The 20,415-nt window shown below is 34.2% G+C and overlaps 2 protein-coding genes and 1 long non-coding RNA gene across 6 annotated transcripts in view; 2 read left to right on the top strand and 1 right to left on the bottom strand.

Annotated features, from left to right (window-relative positions):
- The window catches only part of LOC136350804 (probable G-protein coupled receptor CG31760), a 64,587-nt gene that overhangs the window by 30,487 nt on the left and 13,685 nt on the right, over window positions 1-20,415 (bottom strand). For both annotated transcript variants that reach the window (XR_010734215.1, XM_066302875.1), the window contains exons 5-6: window positions 7,216-7,417; window positions 19-183 (exon numbers count right to left, since the gene is read on the bottom strand). Coding sequence is in view for 1 of the 2 variants with exons in the window: in XM_066302875.1 (XP_066158972.1) it covers window positions 19-183; window positions 7,216-7,417 (367 nt within the window). In the remaining variant the exon portion in view is untranslated. The remainder of the gene's footprint in view (window positions 1-18; window positions 184-7,215; window positions 7,418-20,415) is intronic.
- LOC136350806 (uncharacterized) lies at window positions 2,118-4,216 on the top strand. Its single transcript, XR_010734216.1, has 3 exons — window positions 2,118-2,278; window positions 2,756-2,908; window positions 3,722-4,216. It is a non-coding gene; the product is annotated as an uncharacterized lncRNA (long non-coding RNA).
- On the top strand, window positions 9,091-20,406 carry LOC136350969 (uncharacterized). Of its 3 annotated transcripts, none has more exons than XM_066303169.1 (5): window positions 9,091-9,307; window positions 18,047-18,204; window positions 18,766-18,959; window positions 19,006-19,227; window positions 19,279-20,406. In XM_066303169.1, exons 2-5 carry the CDS (start codon window positions 18,053-18,055, stop codon window positions 20,094-20,096), a joined length of 1,386 nt encoding a protein of 461 aa, XP_066159266.1. In that variant the 5' UTR covers window positions 9,091-9,307; window positions 18,047-18,052; the 3' UTR covers window positions 20,097-20,406. The 3 variants fall into 3 exon arrangements, with proteins under 3 accessions (XP_066159266.1, XP_066159267.1, XP_066159265.1); XM_066303170.1 differs by lacking the exon at window positions 9,091-9,307 and adding an exon at window positions 13,848-13,986; XM_066303168.1 differs by lacking the exon at window positions 9,091-9,307 and having other exon boundaries at window positions 17,959-18,204.

The raw sequence follows: 20,415 nt of genomic DNA, 5'->3' as shown, positions 1-20,415 counted from the left end.
AGATGTTAGTGCTCTTACCCTCTCCTAATCGATGGCGGAATAGGAACACTATAAGACATCAACCACCGGCGAGCGGGGCAGGAGAAATAAGGGTAAGTCCACCAGCCCCTATAAGATACATTAGGAGGGCTTTCCACGAATTTCGGGGATCGTAACGCTGGGCTGGTGTCTGCATCCTCATACCTGAAAGAGATTTACATCTGACATGAATCATGTTTTTGCCAATGTATGCATTAGTATGAAGAATTATTACCCATTACGACCGAGTCAGCTTCCAAGCGAGTCCTTAAGTAGATGACCCGCACAAAACTTTATTACGTACACATTGCGTAAAATGTTTAATGTTCGAATTATTGCCCTGATTTTTTTTTTGCAAGGATTGTAAATGAACGTCCTTTATGGTACCAGTATTTTGATAAATCAATTTGTAGTTGAAAAATATTGTTCATTTATGATTAAATCGGGCATTTGGCGCTGAAGTGGTTGACGCAAACACTTCTAGATAAAAATGAAAATAAGGTTGTAGTGGAGGAATTTATTAATAACCTAACTAGGAAATACAGCGCTCAGCATGCTAAAAGATTTATTATTTCTAACCACCGAGTATTGCCAATTTGTAAACTTGCATGAATATGCCATTACGTCAAGGGCTGTTTAGGTTGATTTAAGTTGTTCTCTATTGCTGAACTCTTTGGGAAATCTTATATCCAAACATTCTTCATTGTTGACGTTTGCTAAGTAGTTACCAAAAATCCATGATTATTACATATTTGCATCGACGGTCCTTCATATGCTGGGTGTAGTGCTTACTGAAGCCGAATTGGTGATAGGATTTGCTGTCAGCTGCCAAAATGTGACAGACATAACGCTATCTTAGAAGTTGAAGGAAAATGGAGGAAACAAAAGACACTCTAAGTTTTATTTAATTTTAGTTTGTTTAAATGTTTTTCGCTTTGTAGATATTGCCTTCTTTGTCTGTGAAATGGGCTGTCTTTTTGCTTCTATAGATATTTTGAGAAAAAGTCCTGACTGTCAAATTTATAAGGACCCTCTTCAGTAGCTCTTCTCATCCATCTTTATAGAGCGAAAAAATGAACAATTGTGTTTTTAAAAAGATATGTAAAACTTAACTATTTCTTAAAGAAATCTGGTTTCGATATTCGGCTACGTCATTTCCCAGTTTCTATGTATGTTTATCCAAGCATCCGAAATTGGGAAAACATTGCAATCCAGAGTGGCCCAAAAAACTTGACCATTTTCACGATTGAAATAGAATCAAAAATAAAATAAAAACTTCCTGTATCTTTATTAATAATAACTTTCCGAACAAAAACAATTACGCTGGATCTTAACATTTTGATGGCAGGAATCTGCCGTTGCTCTTTGTCCCATTACTGTTGGGACACCCTTCGAGATATTTGTTGCTATACCTACGTATATTCGTTTTTATATTTTCAAATGTGCCAATTTTTTTTTGCTCAACCCTTTGAGGCAGTAAATCTCAAATAATGTACGAATCACCTACGGCAGCAAATCAGCACTAACAGGCATGTGCTATATGATGAACTTTGATCCTTTTATGTAATATTATTACGCACAGTACGCAACCTGTTCGCACTGTGTGTAATTATGTTACACACCGCTAATCAAGTCCCGGTTAGCACTTTCAAACTATCTTAAATCAAGCAGGGTTGCCAGATCTATCTGCTACTATATATTAAATTATATTTTTCTGAGTTCTGTCAAGTCTTCAATTTTCCCGATCAAAATCCGAAATAACTCAAATTTGTTTCTGTAATTTTCGCAGTTTAACATGCTAAAATTAACACTCTGTATGAGGTATCTTTCTATGCAGACTCAACGTTACGTGTTTTGTAGTCATCATGGCTTTAAATGTCATTTAGTAAACGTTCCAGAACTGTAAATAAAATAACTCTACCACTTCGTTTATACTACGTAGTACGCTTCAAAATATATGCAGGGCAAATATTGAAATGATGTGATATTGATATAGTTTTCTTTATCATTCCCTTTGTCAATGATATAAAAAAGTACTTCAAATTCAGCTTATCTCAAATAAATTCTATCAGTCTATGGTAAAGATTGGATTCGAACTATATATTATATATACAGGCGACTTTGATTTGCAGTCTCAGTTGCTCTTTTTTCCAACTTCACTAAACTGGGAAAATATAATACATTAACATGGCAGTTTTGAAATATTTATTACCTTACGCTATTTGCACAGTGACTTTCATGTATTTCCAAAGCGATTTCGGTAAGAACAATCAATGACTTATAATCGTAAATCAATTACATGTTTCAATTATTATGCATTTTGCCACCATTAATTTCGTAATTTAAGAACATAACTTTATTAATTTTTTTTTAAGTGTGCGTTAAACATAAGCAAACTTGTGATGATATATCATTGAATATTGCTGCCTTCAATTAAATTTAATTAAATTAGGAAGTTAATTAACGTAATTTTATTGGGTGAAGTCAACAGCATAAAGCAGGAAGGACGCAAACACTGACAACACAGTACTTCAAATAAACTTATTTCTACGATGTTTTTAATTTAACATGCTATTTAGCAAATGGGAATAATAGGATAATTTTGGACGTCCTTAATGAGCAAAATTTATTTTTTTTATTATTTTTTGTAGTGTTTATAGAAGGCATTCCAATTTTTTTACCCTATGTATAGTTATTAAATGAAGGCGTTTTGGAGAAAACGTGTTTATTTTTATAGTGTTCGCTGCGAAGAATTGCATCTGTTGCACCAATGAGAAGGAGGTAAATGACACTCCATTATATTGTGGAGCTGATAAATTAGATCCAAAAGCCAATGTGTCTCACTGCCCAATGACAGAAGAAAAAACTTGTGGAGGATTTTCATATATCGGTAAGTGATCAAAAACATTTTAGAATAATCATTAGCTTAATTTTTTTAAATACGAACTCAATATATTTATTACATTTTTTTGATCAACTTAAACTTTCAGTAGTAAAACCGTGTATTAAAATAAAAGTTTCTTTTCAAAATTTCAAAATCACGCAATAAGGATACCAAATATTTTAGTGTTTGGGTGGACGTTAATAGGTATCCGATTTTGGGACCTACGAAGCTACATAGCTAAATTTTGTTTGAAGATGATAAATTTCAAACGAATTTTTGGCCTGTCGCCCGATCAGAAATCAAGGGGTAATGTGCACTGGCCTGCGAGAAGTCCAGATCTGTCCCCTGGCGATTACTTATTTAAAGATATCCAGGGTGATTCATTAGGAATGGCACATAGCAACATCCAAGATAGGGCACACCAAAATATGGCGATTAGACCCAACATATACTACTGTTGCGCGTATCAGAATTACAGGGTTTTGCAGTTTGAAATTTTATTAAAAATATACTATTTAAAACCTCTCCAAAAGAGGTAGATATTTTATTGCAAACAGTAATTGCTGAGAAAAGACGTATTCCAGCGGGTAATTGAAATTTATACTTCTAAACACACGACGGAAATTTAAGGGGGTTGCAATTAGGAAAAATGTTCGGGTGTCCAAATGGAAGAAATAAAATTGAAATTACAATGTATGAGTACCAAGATACTATTTTATTCTCTAAAATTTGAAAATTCTAATAATTAAAAAAATGTTTTTAAACATTTTTTTAATGTGTTTTGCAATAAAAAATATTTATATATGTTTTTTTTTTTAGAAAATAAAACATTCCGCGTAGTTAGAAGTAATAACATAAACTGTACGGAACTCGACTTACACAAGGAAAACATCACCAAATTCGTGTGTAAATCTTGCAACGATGATAATTGCAACAGTTTCGATCTTAATTTTCCCAAGTCTTCATCGAACCAAATAGGTTACAGCGTCATACCTCTACTTTTGAGTATTGTACTAGCTATGTATCCTAATTAGAACTTAGCTTGTTCCATTGATATTTTCTGTATATAAATTTGTATTTATAAGATTGAAACTGGTAGGAGTGGAGAGAAATCCTTATATTAGATAACGTAATAAAGATTGTTCGGTTATTTATTTCAAATTACAATGCATAAAAATTTAGGTTTCATGCTCCGTGCTTTCCTGTACTGTTAATGTTACTAGTTAAACTTCCCCATTTTTTTCTAATAGAATTAGACCTGTTGGTATTGAATGAATGTCATACGAGATAATAAAATGTCAATTTTCAAAAATATACGCAATAAATTTATTGAGAGAACTAAATTTGCAAAGCAGCAAAATCTTGAAAAATCACAAATTTACCGTTATCTCAGAATTGATTTTCAAAGTATACTCAAGTTAATCTTAGTCAGGCGTTACATAAACTCGAGCATGCTTTACAACGACAGATAAATTCGTGTAGTCTCCTCTTTATCATTTACATCGAGACACTCATAAAAGTAAAGTCAAATGAAAGTAATTGATTTAAAAATTAACCGTGAAAATTCCTTTTTTTATTTTGTTAAGGGGGTCCTTCAATAAATGAAACCACGAAAACGCCAATTTGGTTTACATAAAATGGGCTGTATTTAATTTGCACTTATATCAAATAATGAGAGAGTTTTGGTCTAAGTACGAAGAGGGAGAATGCTTAATTGGACGGGTTGCACACTATGATTTCGATCACATCTCGACATCGACGCAGCTTCCACACGAAGAGAAGAAAAAAGAGACCGAAAAATTACTTCGATTATCCCTTAAGTACTAAACCCGAGGAATTCCAACCAGGGGCGCACCACCACCAAGAACCCCAACGGGCTATGGCTACGCCGGATCCCATAAATCGCGGCCATATGGGGAATACCTATACTAGTCGCTTTTCTGGGAATATTGCAGGCCCAACAAATTGCCCATCATGGCAATTGTCCCGACTGAGAAAGTTTCCTTTGACTAGAAGCATATTCTTCAGCTAAAACGTATCCTTAGTCATGGCTTGATGGACTATGTGGTCTGGCATCCAGATGATATTCTCAGAATAAGTATCGCCGTACATGGGCATAACTTAAGGGATAAAATACAAATACATAACAAAAACCAAAATTAACAACAACAAACAAAAAACCAATAACTTAAAGTCCCTAACATATTTATTTATTTTTATGTTAAAGATGAACATCAATAAGTTACAGGAAAGGTGGTTGAAATAGCAATGAATCGGCCTAATCATGTTCGTCATTCTCGTTATTCGAAGGCCACGTGAAAGGATGAGGACAAAGGTATGTCGTTTATGAGATGGAACAGACTTCGCGCCTCAGGTCTTGTGTAAAGAGGCAGAAAATTAAATTGAAGGTTTCACTGCGAGATTTCTCAAAGGACCATTGAGCTTCATTTTGATGGCAAACAATTTGCTTGTTTATTTTTCAAAATGGTAGAGGTGACGTCATGGAAGCTCTTTCGTATGAGCACATTTTTTGTTATCATTTGACCAGAACGATTTTTACACTTTTTTTCCTTTCACGTTCTCCTTCTTCTCTTTATTTAATTTTCTATCTTATTTCTTAAACTTGCAAATTATTTAGATGTATTTTCTTATTTGAAGTTTTTCTTACTTCGAACCGATACTAAATAGAAATAACTTTCTTAAAGAAAATTAACCGGAAAAATTGAGTTATTTTCAATCTTTACGAAAGAAAAGCGTGTCCATGGAAAAATATTTATCAGTGACGTCACAGCTATCATTTCGAAATCTAGAAAACTTTGGTATTCCGCCATTAAATATCTTATTTTATGTTCTGTTTTTTTCACTCAAGATGTAAGATTGAACCATTTTCTATATAGGGTGTCACTGAATGTATAGAAAAAATAAAATAAGTTACTCATGAGCTTATCTTAAAAAGAAAACTCTATATAAAGGCATGTCCTAAGCTACTTCCATTTCGATTTGTGAGGTGTTGAAATTTCATTTTTTTTTCGATTTTCATTAATATTTCTGTTATTTCCAGAGATAATTAATACAGGATTGGTAGTAACAATAATTTTTGTATTAAAAATTAACTAAAATAACAATTACATAAAATAGTCTATAGGGAGTTACATTTTTCGTGATGTTTTCGCTCATCTCAATATTTTACATCGGGATTTTTTTATAACATTTGTAGATTTTATTCATTAACTTAATTTATTCCTTTATGTCTTGTATTAACTATTTTGCCTCTTCAGTTTTTTTAGGAACAACAATTTAAAAGATATTTTCAAAAATACCTAACCATATTCGTCCCGAGTGACCTAAGGATATGATAATACGGCAAGGTACTAAAATTATAAAATATTGTAAATGGTTGTCAAACTATTCGAAATACACCTGGAATTTTCAGAGTCTGACAGTTCATGAGAAGAATGATAAAATTTTATATTTTGGTAGGAGGAGGACATTTTCAGCAATTACTTTGATTTTAATCCAAATTTGTAATTTTTAATTTAGCAAATATCTAGCAAACTATCGTTTTTCATAAAAAAAATTAAAGACGCAAAAAAAGTTAATAAAATACATAAGGGGTTAAATGGAGTTAATGAATAGAGTCTAAATATATTATAAAAAAACTTTAAATGTAAAATATTGAGGAGGACCACGAAAAAAGTAACACTCTGTAAAGTATTTTAAATAATTGCTGCATCACTTTGTTTGTAATGCTAAAATGATTGTTACCATCAACTTTGAGTTCACTATCATTTCAAATAAAGGAGAAATTAATGCAATAAAAAAAGAATGAAATTTCAAAATCTTGTAAATTAAAATGGAGCCAATTTAAGATATGGTTTTAAGTAAAGTTTTCGTCTTAAAATAAGTTCATAATTCACGCATTTAATTTTTTATCATCCATTAAGAAACACCTTGTAGTAGTTGTCTAGTTTCCTGTAGTTCTTGGCTTTGAGCGGTCATGGAAGGCAAGGAGTTGTTTCTAGACATTTTGGTGTTGAAGCCTGTTTAAAGAGGAATATTTGGGTGTTCTTCAGTACCACCTTTATAGCTTGTCGAATAAAAATTTATCTAAACTTTATATTTTATTGTGTTTCACCCCCTTTAAGATACGAACCTATTCAACTTAAGAAGTGTTTTCACATCCCATGTCTCAAATCCGACAACTGTCATTGTTATTTACACAGAAACGAAACAACTGATGTTCATAGTATCACCCGATTTTTAATAAAAACCATGAGCATTAGTTAGTTTCAGGATGACCTTAGAGGACTTACCAAGGATAGTCACTATTTGGTCGTTGTCCCACCTCCATGGTAGAATCGGACACCTTCTTCGGCCCTCCCATTTTGATCCCTTGTTTTTGCCACCAGGCGGAATTGACTAGAACCCCGGTCGTGGCGTTCATCGCCAGAACCCTGGCTGAGAGCACCGAAGGATCCGAGACCAAAATGTTTTTTGATATGGCATCTTGTAAACCTGAGAATGAAAACTCATATGAGGAATAATTATTGCTAGTAAATGCAAGAAGTGATACGTTATTATACTTCGACTTTTCTTAACAATTTTTTTGTTCGTTTCTCGTTCAATATTTTCCATTTAAAAGTCTTAGTAAAGTATTTTTTAAAATCACAAAATGTGTTTCCTTAAATTAAGTGATCTACAGTAAATGTATTATTGTTGTAGACGACTCTTTATAAGGTGTTCTATGACGAGAAATTTATTTATATTTATTATGTAGAAGGCGACAAAGAAGTTGACGTTATTTCCTATCAATAGCAATTAACGACGTACGCAGAAGACACAGTTTGGAAGCCAGGATATATTGTCGCACGAGGCGACATTCGCTCGTACAGGAATTTTTCACTCACGAACTCGCAGTCAGTTTTCATTTCTACTAAATTATTCTATACTTATCCATTTTCAATGTCAGAACAATATTCCAGCAGATTCAGTAGTAAAGCAGCATTTTTGCGTTTCCGGGATTATATCGTATAGATAAAACAAAAATACCACTGAGGCTGTTTGCGTACTACGTAATTATTCCGTTTCAGTATGAGCGCAGGATTTGGTTAATTTGGTCAAACTTTGACATTGGCACGTTGTTCATTTTCATGTAAATTATGCTTCTACTGTGATATCAGCTTTCATTGCACTTCTATGAAAAGTAAATCGATGTTAAAGTTATCAGAAATCTAATAATTTGGTCCTTAGTAAGAAGTTTCGATTTGTTATTCATTACCAGTGTAAATAATTCCATCGCCATTCTATCAGGGACATATAAATCACTGAATGATATTATCAATAATAAAAATAATCTAGAAAATATAATAAAGGACTTTGGGTATAAAAATTGGTGTACACGCTGATGTGATAGAGATCTTGATTTCCTTACATTTCCCGTGAGAAAGAAGAAAAGAGGCGTATTGAACATACATTTTTGGGTAAAGGCACCATGTTGAAAAACAAGGACTTGTTCTGTCGCAAAAAATTTCATTTGCCACACTCTATATTTCTGGAATTATCAACTTTTCGGCGAAGCATGGTTATGCCAATGGTAAGCTCCAGTAGCTCCAGCTTTTGACATTTCCATTGTCGTAACAAGTTACCTCATATTGAACTTAATTTTTGATATTATTTGTTAATTTATGCTGATTTTTTAAGTTTTTCCAATAAACTTCAATTCAGAACTTTTCCCAGACGGCAGTAAAAATTTATTATTTCATGTATAGTGACCCTCCAACGAGGGGCCGGAATTTCGAATGTTTTTGAAGCTCGCATTGACCAAAGTTGAAAATTAATCCTTGTAGTCAGCAAACACCACTGACGTAGATATGAAAAACACTTCGAAGAGGTATACGGCAGGGAGGCGGGAGGGTAGTTCAGGAGGTTAACAAGAACAAAATGATTCACATTTCGAATTCTATGTGTTAATAGATATCACAAAAATGTCAATCCAAATTTGGCATTGGGCGCCACTAAATGTACAAAACGGCACGCGAGAATCACAAATTTCCATTAAGCAAACAAAATTTTGCCGCATTTATTTCCATTGTTTTACAAGTTAATAATATAAAATAAGATAAGACAACCTTATCACTTAATTATTTATCTCGTAGTCATATTTTTGGAAGCTTAATTTTAGAGGTACCAATATTTGCCATAATATGATGGCAAACTAGATATCACAGGTTAGTTCAGGTTAGTTCGGTTGTTTGACTGAAGAGAATGTAGTACTATTGAATATTACTTCGGTACTTTCAAGTGTGTTTACGTGCCGGGCGCATTTGAAGTCGTTTAATATTGTTTGTGAGCTTTTGACGATTTTCGAGGCTTACTGGGGTGAGCTACAGTGATCTACAGTGATAGGTGAGTTTTTTGGAGAAGTGTGAGGCCGAAGTTTGGTTTGAATGAAAAATTACCGGTCAAAGAAATGTAATAAAAATTGCAATAAAAGTAACGATATATGTAATACGTGGAAATCTCTGGTATGAGATTTTTTTTAAGATAATATCTTTATTTTGAGATACCAAACATTGATATCCATTAAGCAAATTTTATATAAGAAAATTACAAATATGGCAGTTAATTCAGAATTTCATTTGCCCATTCTTAAGAACGCTGAATATTATATCTTTAGTACTTAATTCTAATTTTTCTGCATGATAATTGTTCTTATGCCCCAAACCAATAATACTAAGTTTCACCAGTAATATGAATCATATTGTCGTTATCGAAAAGGCTGAAATACGTAATTAACGTTAATCCTGAAATCGAATTCTGAGTATCGCGTTTCACGGTAATTTTAAACAACTTTGGAACGCACGGAAAATAACGAAATCAATAATCAATTAATTTCATTCTGTCACAGGCCAAAAAAAACCATCAAGCGATTTTTTACGAAGTCCTGTGTGAAGGAACCTTCACATTTCAATTAAGTAACTCTTAAACAAATTAATTAAATTATCTTCAATGCAATTATGGTAATTACATATTAATTACATAAATTAAAAAAATATTAAATTTCACTACGGTGAACACCATGTATCTTTACTCCTAGCCATTGGTAGAATAGTGGCTTAACACACTGATTTAGAATACAATTTTAGTTCATTTACATATCTAGTATGATAATACTTATTCAACGGACACCTGTACTAATAGCGGCATATCTGCTTGAAATTTAATAGTCACTCTACTTACTCTAAACGAATTTGTACTTCAATCCATAGTTGAAAATCTCTACGTCAAAAACTGAAACCTTCAAAAGCGACAAATACTGATCACGTGTCAAAAATAGGCGTTGTGATTGTTCAGATGCGAACTGTCATGTCTGCTTCGATTCAATCACAACGCCCATTTTTGACACGTGATCAGTATCTGTCGATTATGAACGCATCAATCGTTGGTGTCGCTCAGGTTGCATCAATCCAATCGCAAAATTAGGGATCGCAGTTTGGATAAATTCAAATATTCGCTTTTTCTTCTGATGTCGGCATCTTAGCGCAATTTTACGAACAAAATATGTATGAAGCTTACTGGGAAATACTGTTTAGTTTATTATATTATATGCATAAATATCTCCATATATTCCATCAAGATCTTTGAGCCGGATATGTGTCGGTGACCGTTCTGTAGAGACCAGGAACCAAGGAGACCAGAGATACGACAGAGTGACCAAGGAAAATATATTTCGGTTAGTGTTTGAGACACAGAGAAGTTGTAGATAGCTAAACGCTCTTAAAAACCTCCGCGATTAGAATTGCTAAAGAAATCACATGGATACTCAGTGATTAATATCGCACTATATTAATTATTTATTGCTACTTTGTGGCATCAGTGTCTGGGGACTATGCGTTATCCACTAACTACACAAACCTACGCTGAGAACACCCACTCGCTATTTCTTGTTTGACCTCATTATAAACTTCAAACTTGAGCTAAACGAAATTGTTCTTTCACGTAAAATGCGACTTTATTTGCTTGTAATAAAGGAGCAAACTTAATGTTTGATTGAGCTTTGCATTGATCATACCGCCTCATGCGTCATCGGACGTCCGAGAGTGATACGGAGCCAAACTATAGCCCCCCATCTAACCAAATAGACATCTGGAAATAATAGGTATTTTCCAAGAGATATTAATTTACATCAGTAATGGAAATGTCAAGTATGCTGGTTAGCACATTAGCATTTTAAATATATCTATTGCTGTTCCTACATGAACATGTTAATGAATAAATTAGTTTTAAAGTTGAACTTGACAATGCGCATGCTTGGCCATTTTATGCATGTTATTGCATTTATTCAATGTATACAGGTTGGCCCAAAAAATTTTTCCAATGTTAGTGTCTCAAAGGGAAATTTAGTTTTTTCGGCATCGTATGGCCCTGTAAAGTAACGAATGAATGTTTTACAGCGAATCTGCAAGGCGTCGTTTATACTAAATCGAATTTGCGTCAAAAACTAGTTAGAAAATTAATTAAGTAATTACTATTCGTCCGGTATAGTTTCCCTAAAGGCGGCGAATAGTTTTAATCCAATTAGGTAAACTATGACGAAAGTGGATTAATTACTACTGTTAATTGCAATTACGAAGGTAAATTATTGTACTATTTATTACGCTTAATCAATGCGTAAGTACTGAAGGGGGATTAGGAAATAAAGTTGTGATTGAATAATCTGTTGCAGGTGTGAATGAATAGTTGAAACACGCTTCAAATAAAGGTCCAATACCATTTTTTCGCAAAACACGTATAAGTACAATACAGAAAAATGCGATTGATACACTGTGTCTGACGTAGGAATAAGAATCGATTAAGTTAATTTGCGTTAATTGGTATAACACCAAAAATTAAATGTTTATTAATCCGTGATTTAAAGACCTCTATTAGTTGTGAAAAAGAAGAAAGTATCTTCACTCTGCGATTTAATTAACAAACAGTGCAGCTGACACTAATAGTTATCGTAGGTCTGCATTTACTTAGCTTTAACTTGTTAAAAAATATTGGTGTTATTTCTGCCTCGTGCAGCAAAGTAAGGGAAATCGCATGTATGAAACTCATTAGAAAATACCGTTTTTTAAACTTTAAAGAAATCAATAGTTAGTGTAATGAGTAGAGTTGTTCAGGCTAGTCCGTGCTAATACTAGGTTTACGTAATCACTAGCGTTGGGGAAAAACCTACTCCTAGAACAAAACCATTAAATTCCTAACTAGATTAATAAAAAGCTATTGCTGATTCAGGTAATGTAATTGAGGATTAAATTCGAAAATATGCATAATTAATCATGGTGCCAGAACTTAATTTCCGAAAGGTAAACATGTTCTCTGAAGGTAAAGTTTTTATCTAAAGCACTCTTAATCTTCGTATAACTTAGGAGATCAAAATTAATCAACTTTGATGAACGGCTAAACCTCATTGTTATTTCTTGACAAAGCTATTTGGTTTGATCAACGTTCCGCAAGTCATTTATTGTATTCTATTTTGAGAAGTTAAACGTTTCAGCGTATAAATATTGTTAGTTTGTTCATTGATATGGGTTTTAGAAAATAAAATGTCAAAGCAGAAGGACGAAACTGAATGAAACGTGCTATACACGTTATAACAAAAAAAAATTGGATTCGTTAGGATGTATAACACATTGTGAATTAGATTCTTTTATTTTTCTTAATTAAAAAAAAAATCTATCAATTAAAAAAAAGCAACAAAAATAGAAATGACGATGGAACTATTAATACTTAAAAAATAACAATATAAACTATTATATTCAAATGTATTAAATGTTCAAACTCTGCCCTGTTGACTTCCTGACAGTGAGCAAGACGCAAATCAAATTTGTCAAGAATATTTCTTACCATTTGAGGAGGTATTTTTAGAGTTGTGTGAGTTATTTTATTTTTGATCTCTTCAACATTGCTGGACTTATTTAAATACATCATGTTTCAGGTAACGCCGTAAGAAAAGTCCGTAGGAGAGAGGTCGGGCGATTTGGCAGGCCAATGTAATTGCCATATTTCGCAAATATTACAATAACTGTTGATTTGGACTTGGATAGGTTACAGGAAATATATTCAGAATTTCTGAAAAAACTCAAAAACGTCTAATATACATGGAATATATATATATATATATATATATATATATATATATATATATATATATATATATCTGTTACCTAAAAAATGCACAACCAAAAACAATATTCGACGTATTCCAGCATTTTCATGAAAAATATTACCTTCAATTCGACGAATTTATGTGGAATATTTAGTGCTCTATCTATATACTACAAACTTCATTCAACCTGATAGAACAGGCCATCGATCTACTTGGTCTTTCAGGCCCATTTTTCTGTTTTTTTTTTCACTTTTACAATTTTTAAGGTAATTCTATGCTCAGCGTCTGTGCATTGACACAAATTAATGTCAAATTGGATTTTCTTAAAAAACTGGCGCAATTTATCTGTAACTGTCTAGTTAACACGACTAATTGCGTCCACTTTGTTCGTACCAATTTTTCCAACTTGTCTTTTTCAGTGTTTACAGGTAGTACATTGTCCGGTCAATAAAATTGTCCTGTCTTAATAATTAAGGGCATTATTCGCCAATTGTAACGATCTTCTAATAATTTATGTTTTATTTACTTGACTCTCCTGGAAAAACCAAATAAATAACTGCGACCACGTATACGTGCATGCAATATACGTATTTTATATTGTTTATATGCTATTAAGGGCTTCTCAGCGTGTTTTCAAAGATATCTTTTGAAGATTACGATTATTAGTAATCTCATAGCATCAAGAGCCAAGTGAATTTAAAGTAAGCTTGTATCATACTTAAATAAGACAATCCATCGAGAAATAGCAATTATTATCTTCCATGTGAAAATCAATTTAAATTGTAATTATATAAATTTTATCTTTGCACTTTAGTTTAAACCTAAAATATTCCGACTAAATACATTAGAAGATTAAAAGCGTTAACGCTCCATCAAGAGAAAATTTTAAAGAATATGTGAAATTGATGTTAACCGCAAACATTAAATTGGGGTAAGCATTAAATCCTTTATGGGTCATTAATCTAATAAAACTTATTGTCAATCGCTTTATAGGAACAAAACTTGTAAGCATTTAATTTCCTGCAATATCCGGAACTTTCGATAAAGAACAATCTGCAATATTTTATGTTCTTCCTGTGACTTTTGCCAGTCCTATTTCTGGATATAAATTTTATTGACAATTTGAAATACCCGATAGTAAAAACCCTTCAATATGGCTGAAAGTAATAAATGAGACGAGAAAAGGGAAAAAGATTTTTATACGTGAGATGTTGTGTGAAGTACAAAATGTGCCACGAAAAGAAACCACGCCCTGTGCTCAGTGCTTAGTGCGAGTGTTAATTTTGGGAAAATGGTGTAGTTTCTCACCGTTATCGTTTTTATCAATTATAAGGCAATTAGTAATAATTAATATCATGCTTATTACACGTTCCGCTTAAAAGTTTTAGGTAATTTTGATCTAAACTTTGGATACACCACTCAATTAAGCCCTTTACATTTTCATATCAAATTTCTCTGCTCTAATTTCCTAATATAAGGGTGACGAAAGAACATGATGAATGGGTTTCTAGAGCGTGAGAATCTCCTGATACCCCACCTTACCGCGCGGCCACTCACTTTCGCTCCTGGGGCGGTAGAGGAAGCAGGGCGTGTCAGTGAATCCCGTACCACTTTGAGGAACTTCACCATATGGGGTGTTTCAGGTCAGATTTTGAAACCTTGTTAAAAAAAAGTTCTGGCTAATTCCAGATGAGTAAAGGCCAAACATTTTTTCCACCTCTGACACATTATAATTAGGGACCACTGTATTGCAAGGGTGAAGAATGAAGACACCGAGTGTGTTTTTAGTGAATGAGAATCTCTTGATTTCCTCTCCCCACTGCACACTCAATTACTTTGAAGTTTGTGGCTATAGAGGGTGCAAGGTGTGCAGGTGAATCCCCCACTACCCTGTCGACTCTCACCATGCTTGATGTTTTTAATAAGATTTTCGAAATTCGTAAACAAACTTCCAGTTAATTTAGATTAGTTGAGGAAGATAGAAGTTCACATTAGTCCTAAAATACATTCTTTTACACCTCATATTATTTATTGCAGGCCGAACATATGTTTATAATTAATTGAAGGAAAGTCATAAAGTTGATATCTGGGATTGTCTGCTCGCTATTTACTTTATGGCCCTTCAACAACCCAAAAGCTAATTGTTTCTATCGATTATTTACTGTTTAATTAAATTATTGACATATGTATCACACTTTCATCTGCTGATTAGGTTGAGATCAAACGAAGGTTTTTTTGAGCTTATAGATCAAGTGCAGACTTATTTGGAGCTATTTAGTTTCAAAAATTTTGTAGGTATTTGTACACTATTATGACCCACTTTTAGAATTGCGTGAACAATAAAATTTGCCTCACTACCTACGTCAATAATCCGGTAATTTACGTACAAAATAGATAATCTCACGCAAATGTTAAAAGAGACAGAGAGACGAGTATGACAAGCTGAATGTTCGTTAATCAGAATATGTAATATAAAAAACCCAAATATAGCTCCTGACCCTGCAATAATAATTATGATTTGAACAGGGATTTATGCTAATTTGACAACTAAAAATCAGAAATTTTTTTGGAGCAGATACAAGAAAGTAAGGGGGAAATTCTAGAGTGACGCATAGGTGTGACGCTGACATAATATCAATGACCCTGGCTTATGTAAACTGAATCTCATTAGGAGCCCGGAAATTGGCGTTTGCTCGTGCTCTTGCAGGAAAGCTATATTTTCACTATAGTTAACTAACTGGTTGATACTCATTTTCAATGTCATATATACATATATTGAAAATCGAATTTTCTGCTCAAGCCAAATTAGGTTCCTACGGGTATGCGGTGAAGTGGCTTTACCTCACGAGCTACAACTAGCACTTTGCCGCACTTAGCATGCTTTCAGCGATACGACTAATCCAATCTATGTTTGAAAATGTACTGAAATTTACTGAAAAAGTACTGAGTGTACCAAAAAGTTGTCTTTTTATGCATTGATCACAAGAACCGAAATTTTCCAAATTCGTAAATTATCCGTAATGAGCAATAAATTTATGGTTTGTTGACCTGCAATAATGGTACTGCGTGATATACAGGGTGTCTACTAAATAATGGCATTAATTTCAAGGGGTGATTCCTCGTCACATTGAAAGAAAAAATCCTATTAAGCGTATGTCTTATCTTGCTTTGGTTTCGAGATACTGAGCGACAATTTTTCTTCGGTTTTTCATAAAAATTTTCGGACGTAAGAGCAATGTCTCGATGAAATTTAGTATTCAAGAGTTTTCCGAGACGAGAAATTTAAATACAATAGCGGTTTTACAGCAATATATAGGGGGCGCCACCCGAAGTAATGTTCTTATGTTAAATTTACCCTAATATTTTTAGGACCCTGTATTTTGACCTGTAATAGATTATGTCTTGTTTCCCCGTCAATTCCAAATAAAGAAGGATACTTGGTCCAAACTCTCAAAGCAACGGTTTTCGAAGTATCGACGATTAAATATTTCTTTCCCCATTATTCCATCAAAACATTATTATATTAATAAACATGTAATAATAGCCTTCTACATATTGCGGTAAAATCGATGTCATATTTGAATTTTCCGCTTCAGAAAACTCCTGAATACTGAATTTCATCGAGATATTGCCATTGCGCCCAAAAATGTTTATTAAAAACCGAAAAAATAAATAAAACTCTAACACCCTGTATCGAGGAAAGAAGATAAGACATACGTTTATTAGAACTTTTTTTATAAAATGTGACAAGGAATCACAGCTTGAAATTAATGCTATCATTTAGTAGACACCCTGTATATTAAAACCAAGTAATAACCAGGTGTTAAGAACAAACTGTTTCTTGAAACGAAGCAATCGCCCGAGAAATTTAGAGTTTTCATAATTTCTAAATATTCCGTTCGTCATTCTAAATAAATAAAATTGGAATTGCGATAAACCTGTTAAACAAGGGTTGAAGTTCAATTTTGTCAAATCCTAGTTACATATAGTCCGGCAGATACGACAAACTTGTGGTTGTGGTTTCCACCACTATTTGTGCCTGAGGCGCTATTCTAAAGCAAAATAAAGGAAAATGTGAACAATGCCTGAAACGTGGTTAAACATATTTAAACAAGTTTGGCGCGACTGGACTCGGAAAAACAAAATAACAGGGATTGAAAAATTCCGTTGCCGTTCCCTTAGGGAAATTTTCCATATTTTCCCGGCAGAATGTCAGATCCTAGAGATACGTATAGCAAAAAGTTCATATTCGTTCTCGCAAAAAAAAATAGTATAAATTTAGATTTGCCTGTGAACTGAGTATTTAAGTTCTTGGGCGACATGGTCTTACGTAGTAGAGGCAGTGCAGAAAAAGCAGGAAAAGATAAAAATAGACCAAAAAAAGTCACCTGGATTCAGGACTGGTTAACCCATTGAAGCAAATATTAACCGTAGAGTGCTTGATATTTGCTTCCATGTGTAGCCCATAGACTGCCCATTACATTCAGCTGTCCAAGGATGGGGAAACTCGATGTGGCTTTGAGTTCATGAGACGCACCATAGCGTGAAAGAAAACTTATAAGGTTCGTTATACTTAATGTATTTTAAATCTTGATGATGAAAATGATCAAATACATCTAAAAGCTGAATAAATATAAGGAAAACCCCGCTAACGAACCAATATTCTGAGTCTGTAATCCTAATAATATAGGAGGATTAGCTTCCCATCTAGTCAACAACGTTACCTATTATTATCACCTCCACATAAAAAAGCCATATAGAAGATCATTAGTTTGAACATCATACCTATTGTTAGCTCCCGAGTAAAGTACTTTTTCAAGTAAGTGATTATGCATTCACACTGTAAATATAGAAATAATGATAATCGTGATAAGAGTAAATTATCTGAAGTAGCACAAAACCGTTTATTTTTGTTGTAATACCTGCGCCTTTACGTGGTCTACGGTTCTAATTCTATGCTATGATACATTCTCATGATATGCCTGTTTCAGGTCAAAATGCAGCATCTTTCGGAGATTTCTTTCACCTTTCTCAACAATCAAATCTGTACCAATTGCAGACAGCCCATTACTTGTGGCCCAGTTTACCTCATCAACGACTTGAGCATATTGTGTGGACGATGTCGTATGACGGCCAAGGATCATTACAGGTATTGTGGTTTAAATACTCAATCATTTACATACAGGGTGATCTGGGTAAAATGCAAAGTTGACGCACTAACTAAAAGAAAAAGGGTTTGTCACCTTCGTTCAGATTAATTCTGGTTAGGGATGTCCTAGAGGAAAGACGACCGAGTGAAGAATCAGCTTGAAAGTGGAAGGTAGATTTTTTTGACAGAAACATTGACATGGACAATATTGACAAGGAGGCGGTTATAATAGGAGATATAAGCATAAAACGAAATTAAAAGTTTAGTTTGGGTACCCTACACTTCCGGAACTTAACCTTTTGAAGCCTATGTTAATGTGCCCAACCTGTATATTCGTACTACTTAATTGTTCAAGAATTAATCATAAAATCGTTTGACTTGCCTTGGTGTTTCACAGTAAAGCTCAAGTCAAACTTGACTTGATTTAAACTGCCCAACATTTTTAGAGCTGCAGACTATATCAAATATCATTGGCCACTTGGCATGCCCAATTTTACCATAAAATTGTAATAATGATAAAAATACTTTACTAATTTGTCAATTTTTCCATTCTATGGACAGAAATTTCGCATACGAAGCTTTAGCCAGAGCTTTCGTCTATCCCTGCAGAAACTGGAAGAAGCACTGTTCAATTAAACTCGAATGGAATGAAAGTTTGACCCACGAAATGGAATGCGACTACGATGGATGCTGTGACCTATTGTGCTGTCATCCTGGGGCTTTTTTCAAAGGGCAAAGGGAGACACCTTTTGATGGTACGAAATGGATGGTAATGGATAGGAATTAACACTGACCTTGCAGAACCCCGGTGGACAATGGTGCCTGAAAATTTCCTTGACGAACTAGAGTGCGTGCTATGCGGGGGATACCTCAACAGCGCTCCCATTTTTCTTCAGTCAAATGGTCAAAATGTGTGTCATAGGTGCATCTACACCAATGGAACCCCTCCTAATTGTCGCAGGAATTATGCGTATGAGGATTTCGCCCAGATATTTCTGTTTCCTTGCTCTTACCGAAATCGAGGTATAGAGGATTCAATCGGGAAGGGCATATTTAATTAAAAAAACATTTCAGGCTGCAAGGAAAGACTCCCTTTCGGTAAAGAAGTCTGGAAACATGAATCCCAATGTGAGTATGGTTCAAACCAACAAAGAGTGGAAAAGGACCTTCGGCAGCGTCAGGTAGACGAAGCCCGAGCAAGCCTGAGACCTGTGCAAAATCAACCGTCCCACTTCACAACAAACCAGCCAAACCCACCAGCATCCAGCGACAACAAACCCCGTAAAGAGAAAGGTCTAGTGCAGACCCATACTGGTCACGTCTGGGCAACAATCACCCCCCAGAAAGCCCTTTTTGCACCTCCTGATGACTACACTGATCAAGCCAACAAAAACTTGCTAAAATCACTGGTTAAAAAGCACGAGAAGCAAAGACGAAGAGCTGATGATGTTTATAACAATGTCAATGCAAGAAGATTCTCAGATTGTGAGTCAGTTTCAACAAATGAGTCCTTCGGACAAAAGGGCAGCGGCTACAGTACGCCTGACCATCTGGAACCTCCCAGAAGACCTTATTATGATCGGCAGCCTCCTTTGGAATACGCCAGGCAAAATTCAGTTGATTCTGAAGCACCTCCACATCCTTCACAATACCCGATATTGCAGCCCCATCAATTGAATGAAAGATTCGATGCGATTCCGAGGGATTCTTACAGGGGGAGTATTAAGAGGGAGAGTTCCAGGGGTAACACTTGCCTTATCAACGAGTTGAAGCTGAAGCAGGACCAGATCAAGAGGACTCATTCCATTAAAACAGAAAAGCCTGCCAACGGGTTAGTTTATAGGCAGGGTGGAAATTTAGAGGGTATTTCTGAGAATTATAGGCAATATTAGCAGATCTAAGCTATTAATACTGTTAATTTTACTTTTAGTACCACTAGATGATAATTTATAAGAGGAGAATTTCATGGAAACTAGTGTCACTAATGACAAAATTAGATAGCATGCCACGACTGAATACGTAGCTTTACCTGAGAAATAATAGTTAAAACGTAAAATAAGCGCATCCAGAAAATCCAGGCAGTGTAAATATGGATTTTCCAGTCTTTTTAATGATCTACCCATCAGCAATAATAAAGTAGCGTAAGTTACAATGGATGTTTATTCATGCGTAGTCGAGATAAATGCCTTAGTTCCAAAATAATGTTTTTCT

Source organism: Euwallacea fornicatus, chromosome 4, assembly GCF_040115645.1.
Source record: "Euwallacea fornicatus isolate EFF26 chromosome 4, ASM4011564v1, whole genome shotgun sequence".
In the NCBI taxonomy this organism is placed as follows: domain Eukaryota; kingdom Metazoa; phylum Arthropoda; class Insecta; order Coleoptera; family Curculionidae; genus Euwallacea; species Euwallacea fornicatus.
This window is presented reverse-complemented; position numbering and strand designations above follow the sequence as displayed.

Bases quoted from the DNA above. Each gene is read 5' to 3' on its own strand.
- LOC136350969 (XM_066303168.1), top strand. From the start codon at position 18,029: ATGATATGCCTGTTTCAGGTCAAAATGCAGCATCTTTCGGAGATTTCT. The intron at 18,205-18,765 runs GTATTGTGGTTT...TTCTATGGACAG, and splicing joins ACGGCCAAGGATCATTACAG to AAATTTCGCATACGAAGCTT. The intron at 18,960-19,005 runs GTACGAAATGGA...CTGACCTTGCAG, and splicing joins AAGGGAGACACCTTTTGATG to AACCCCGGTGGACAATGGTG.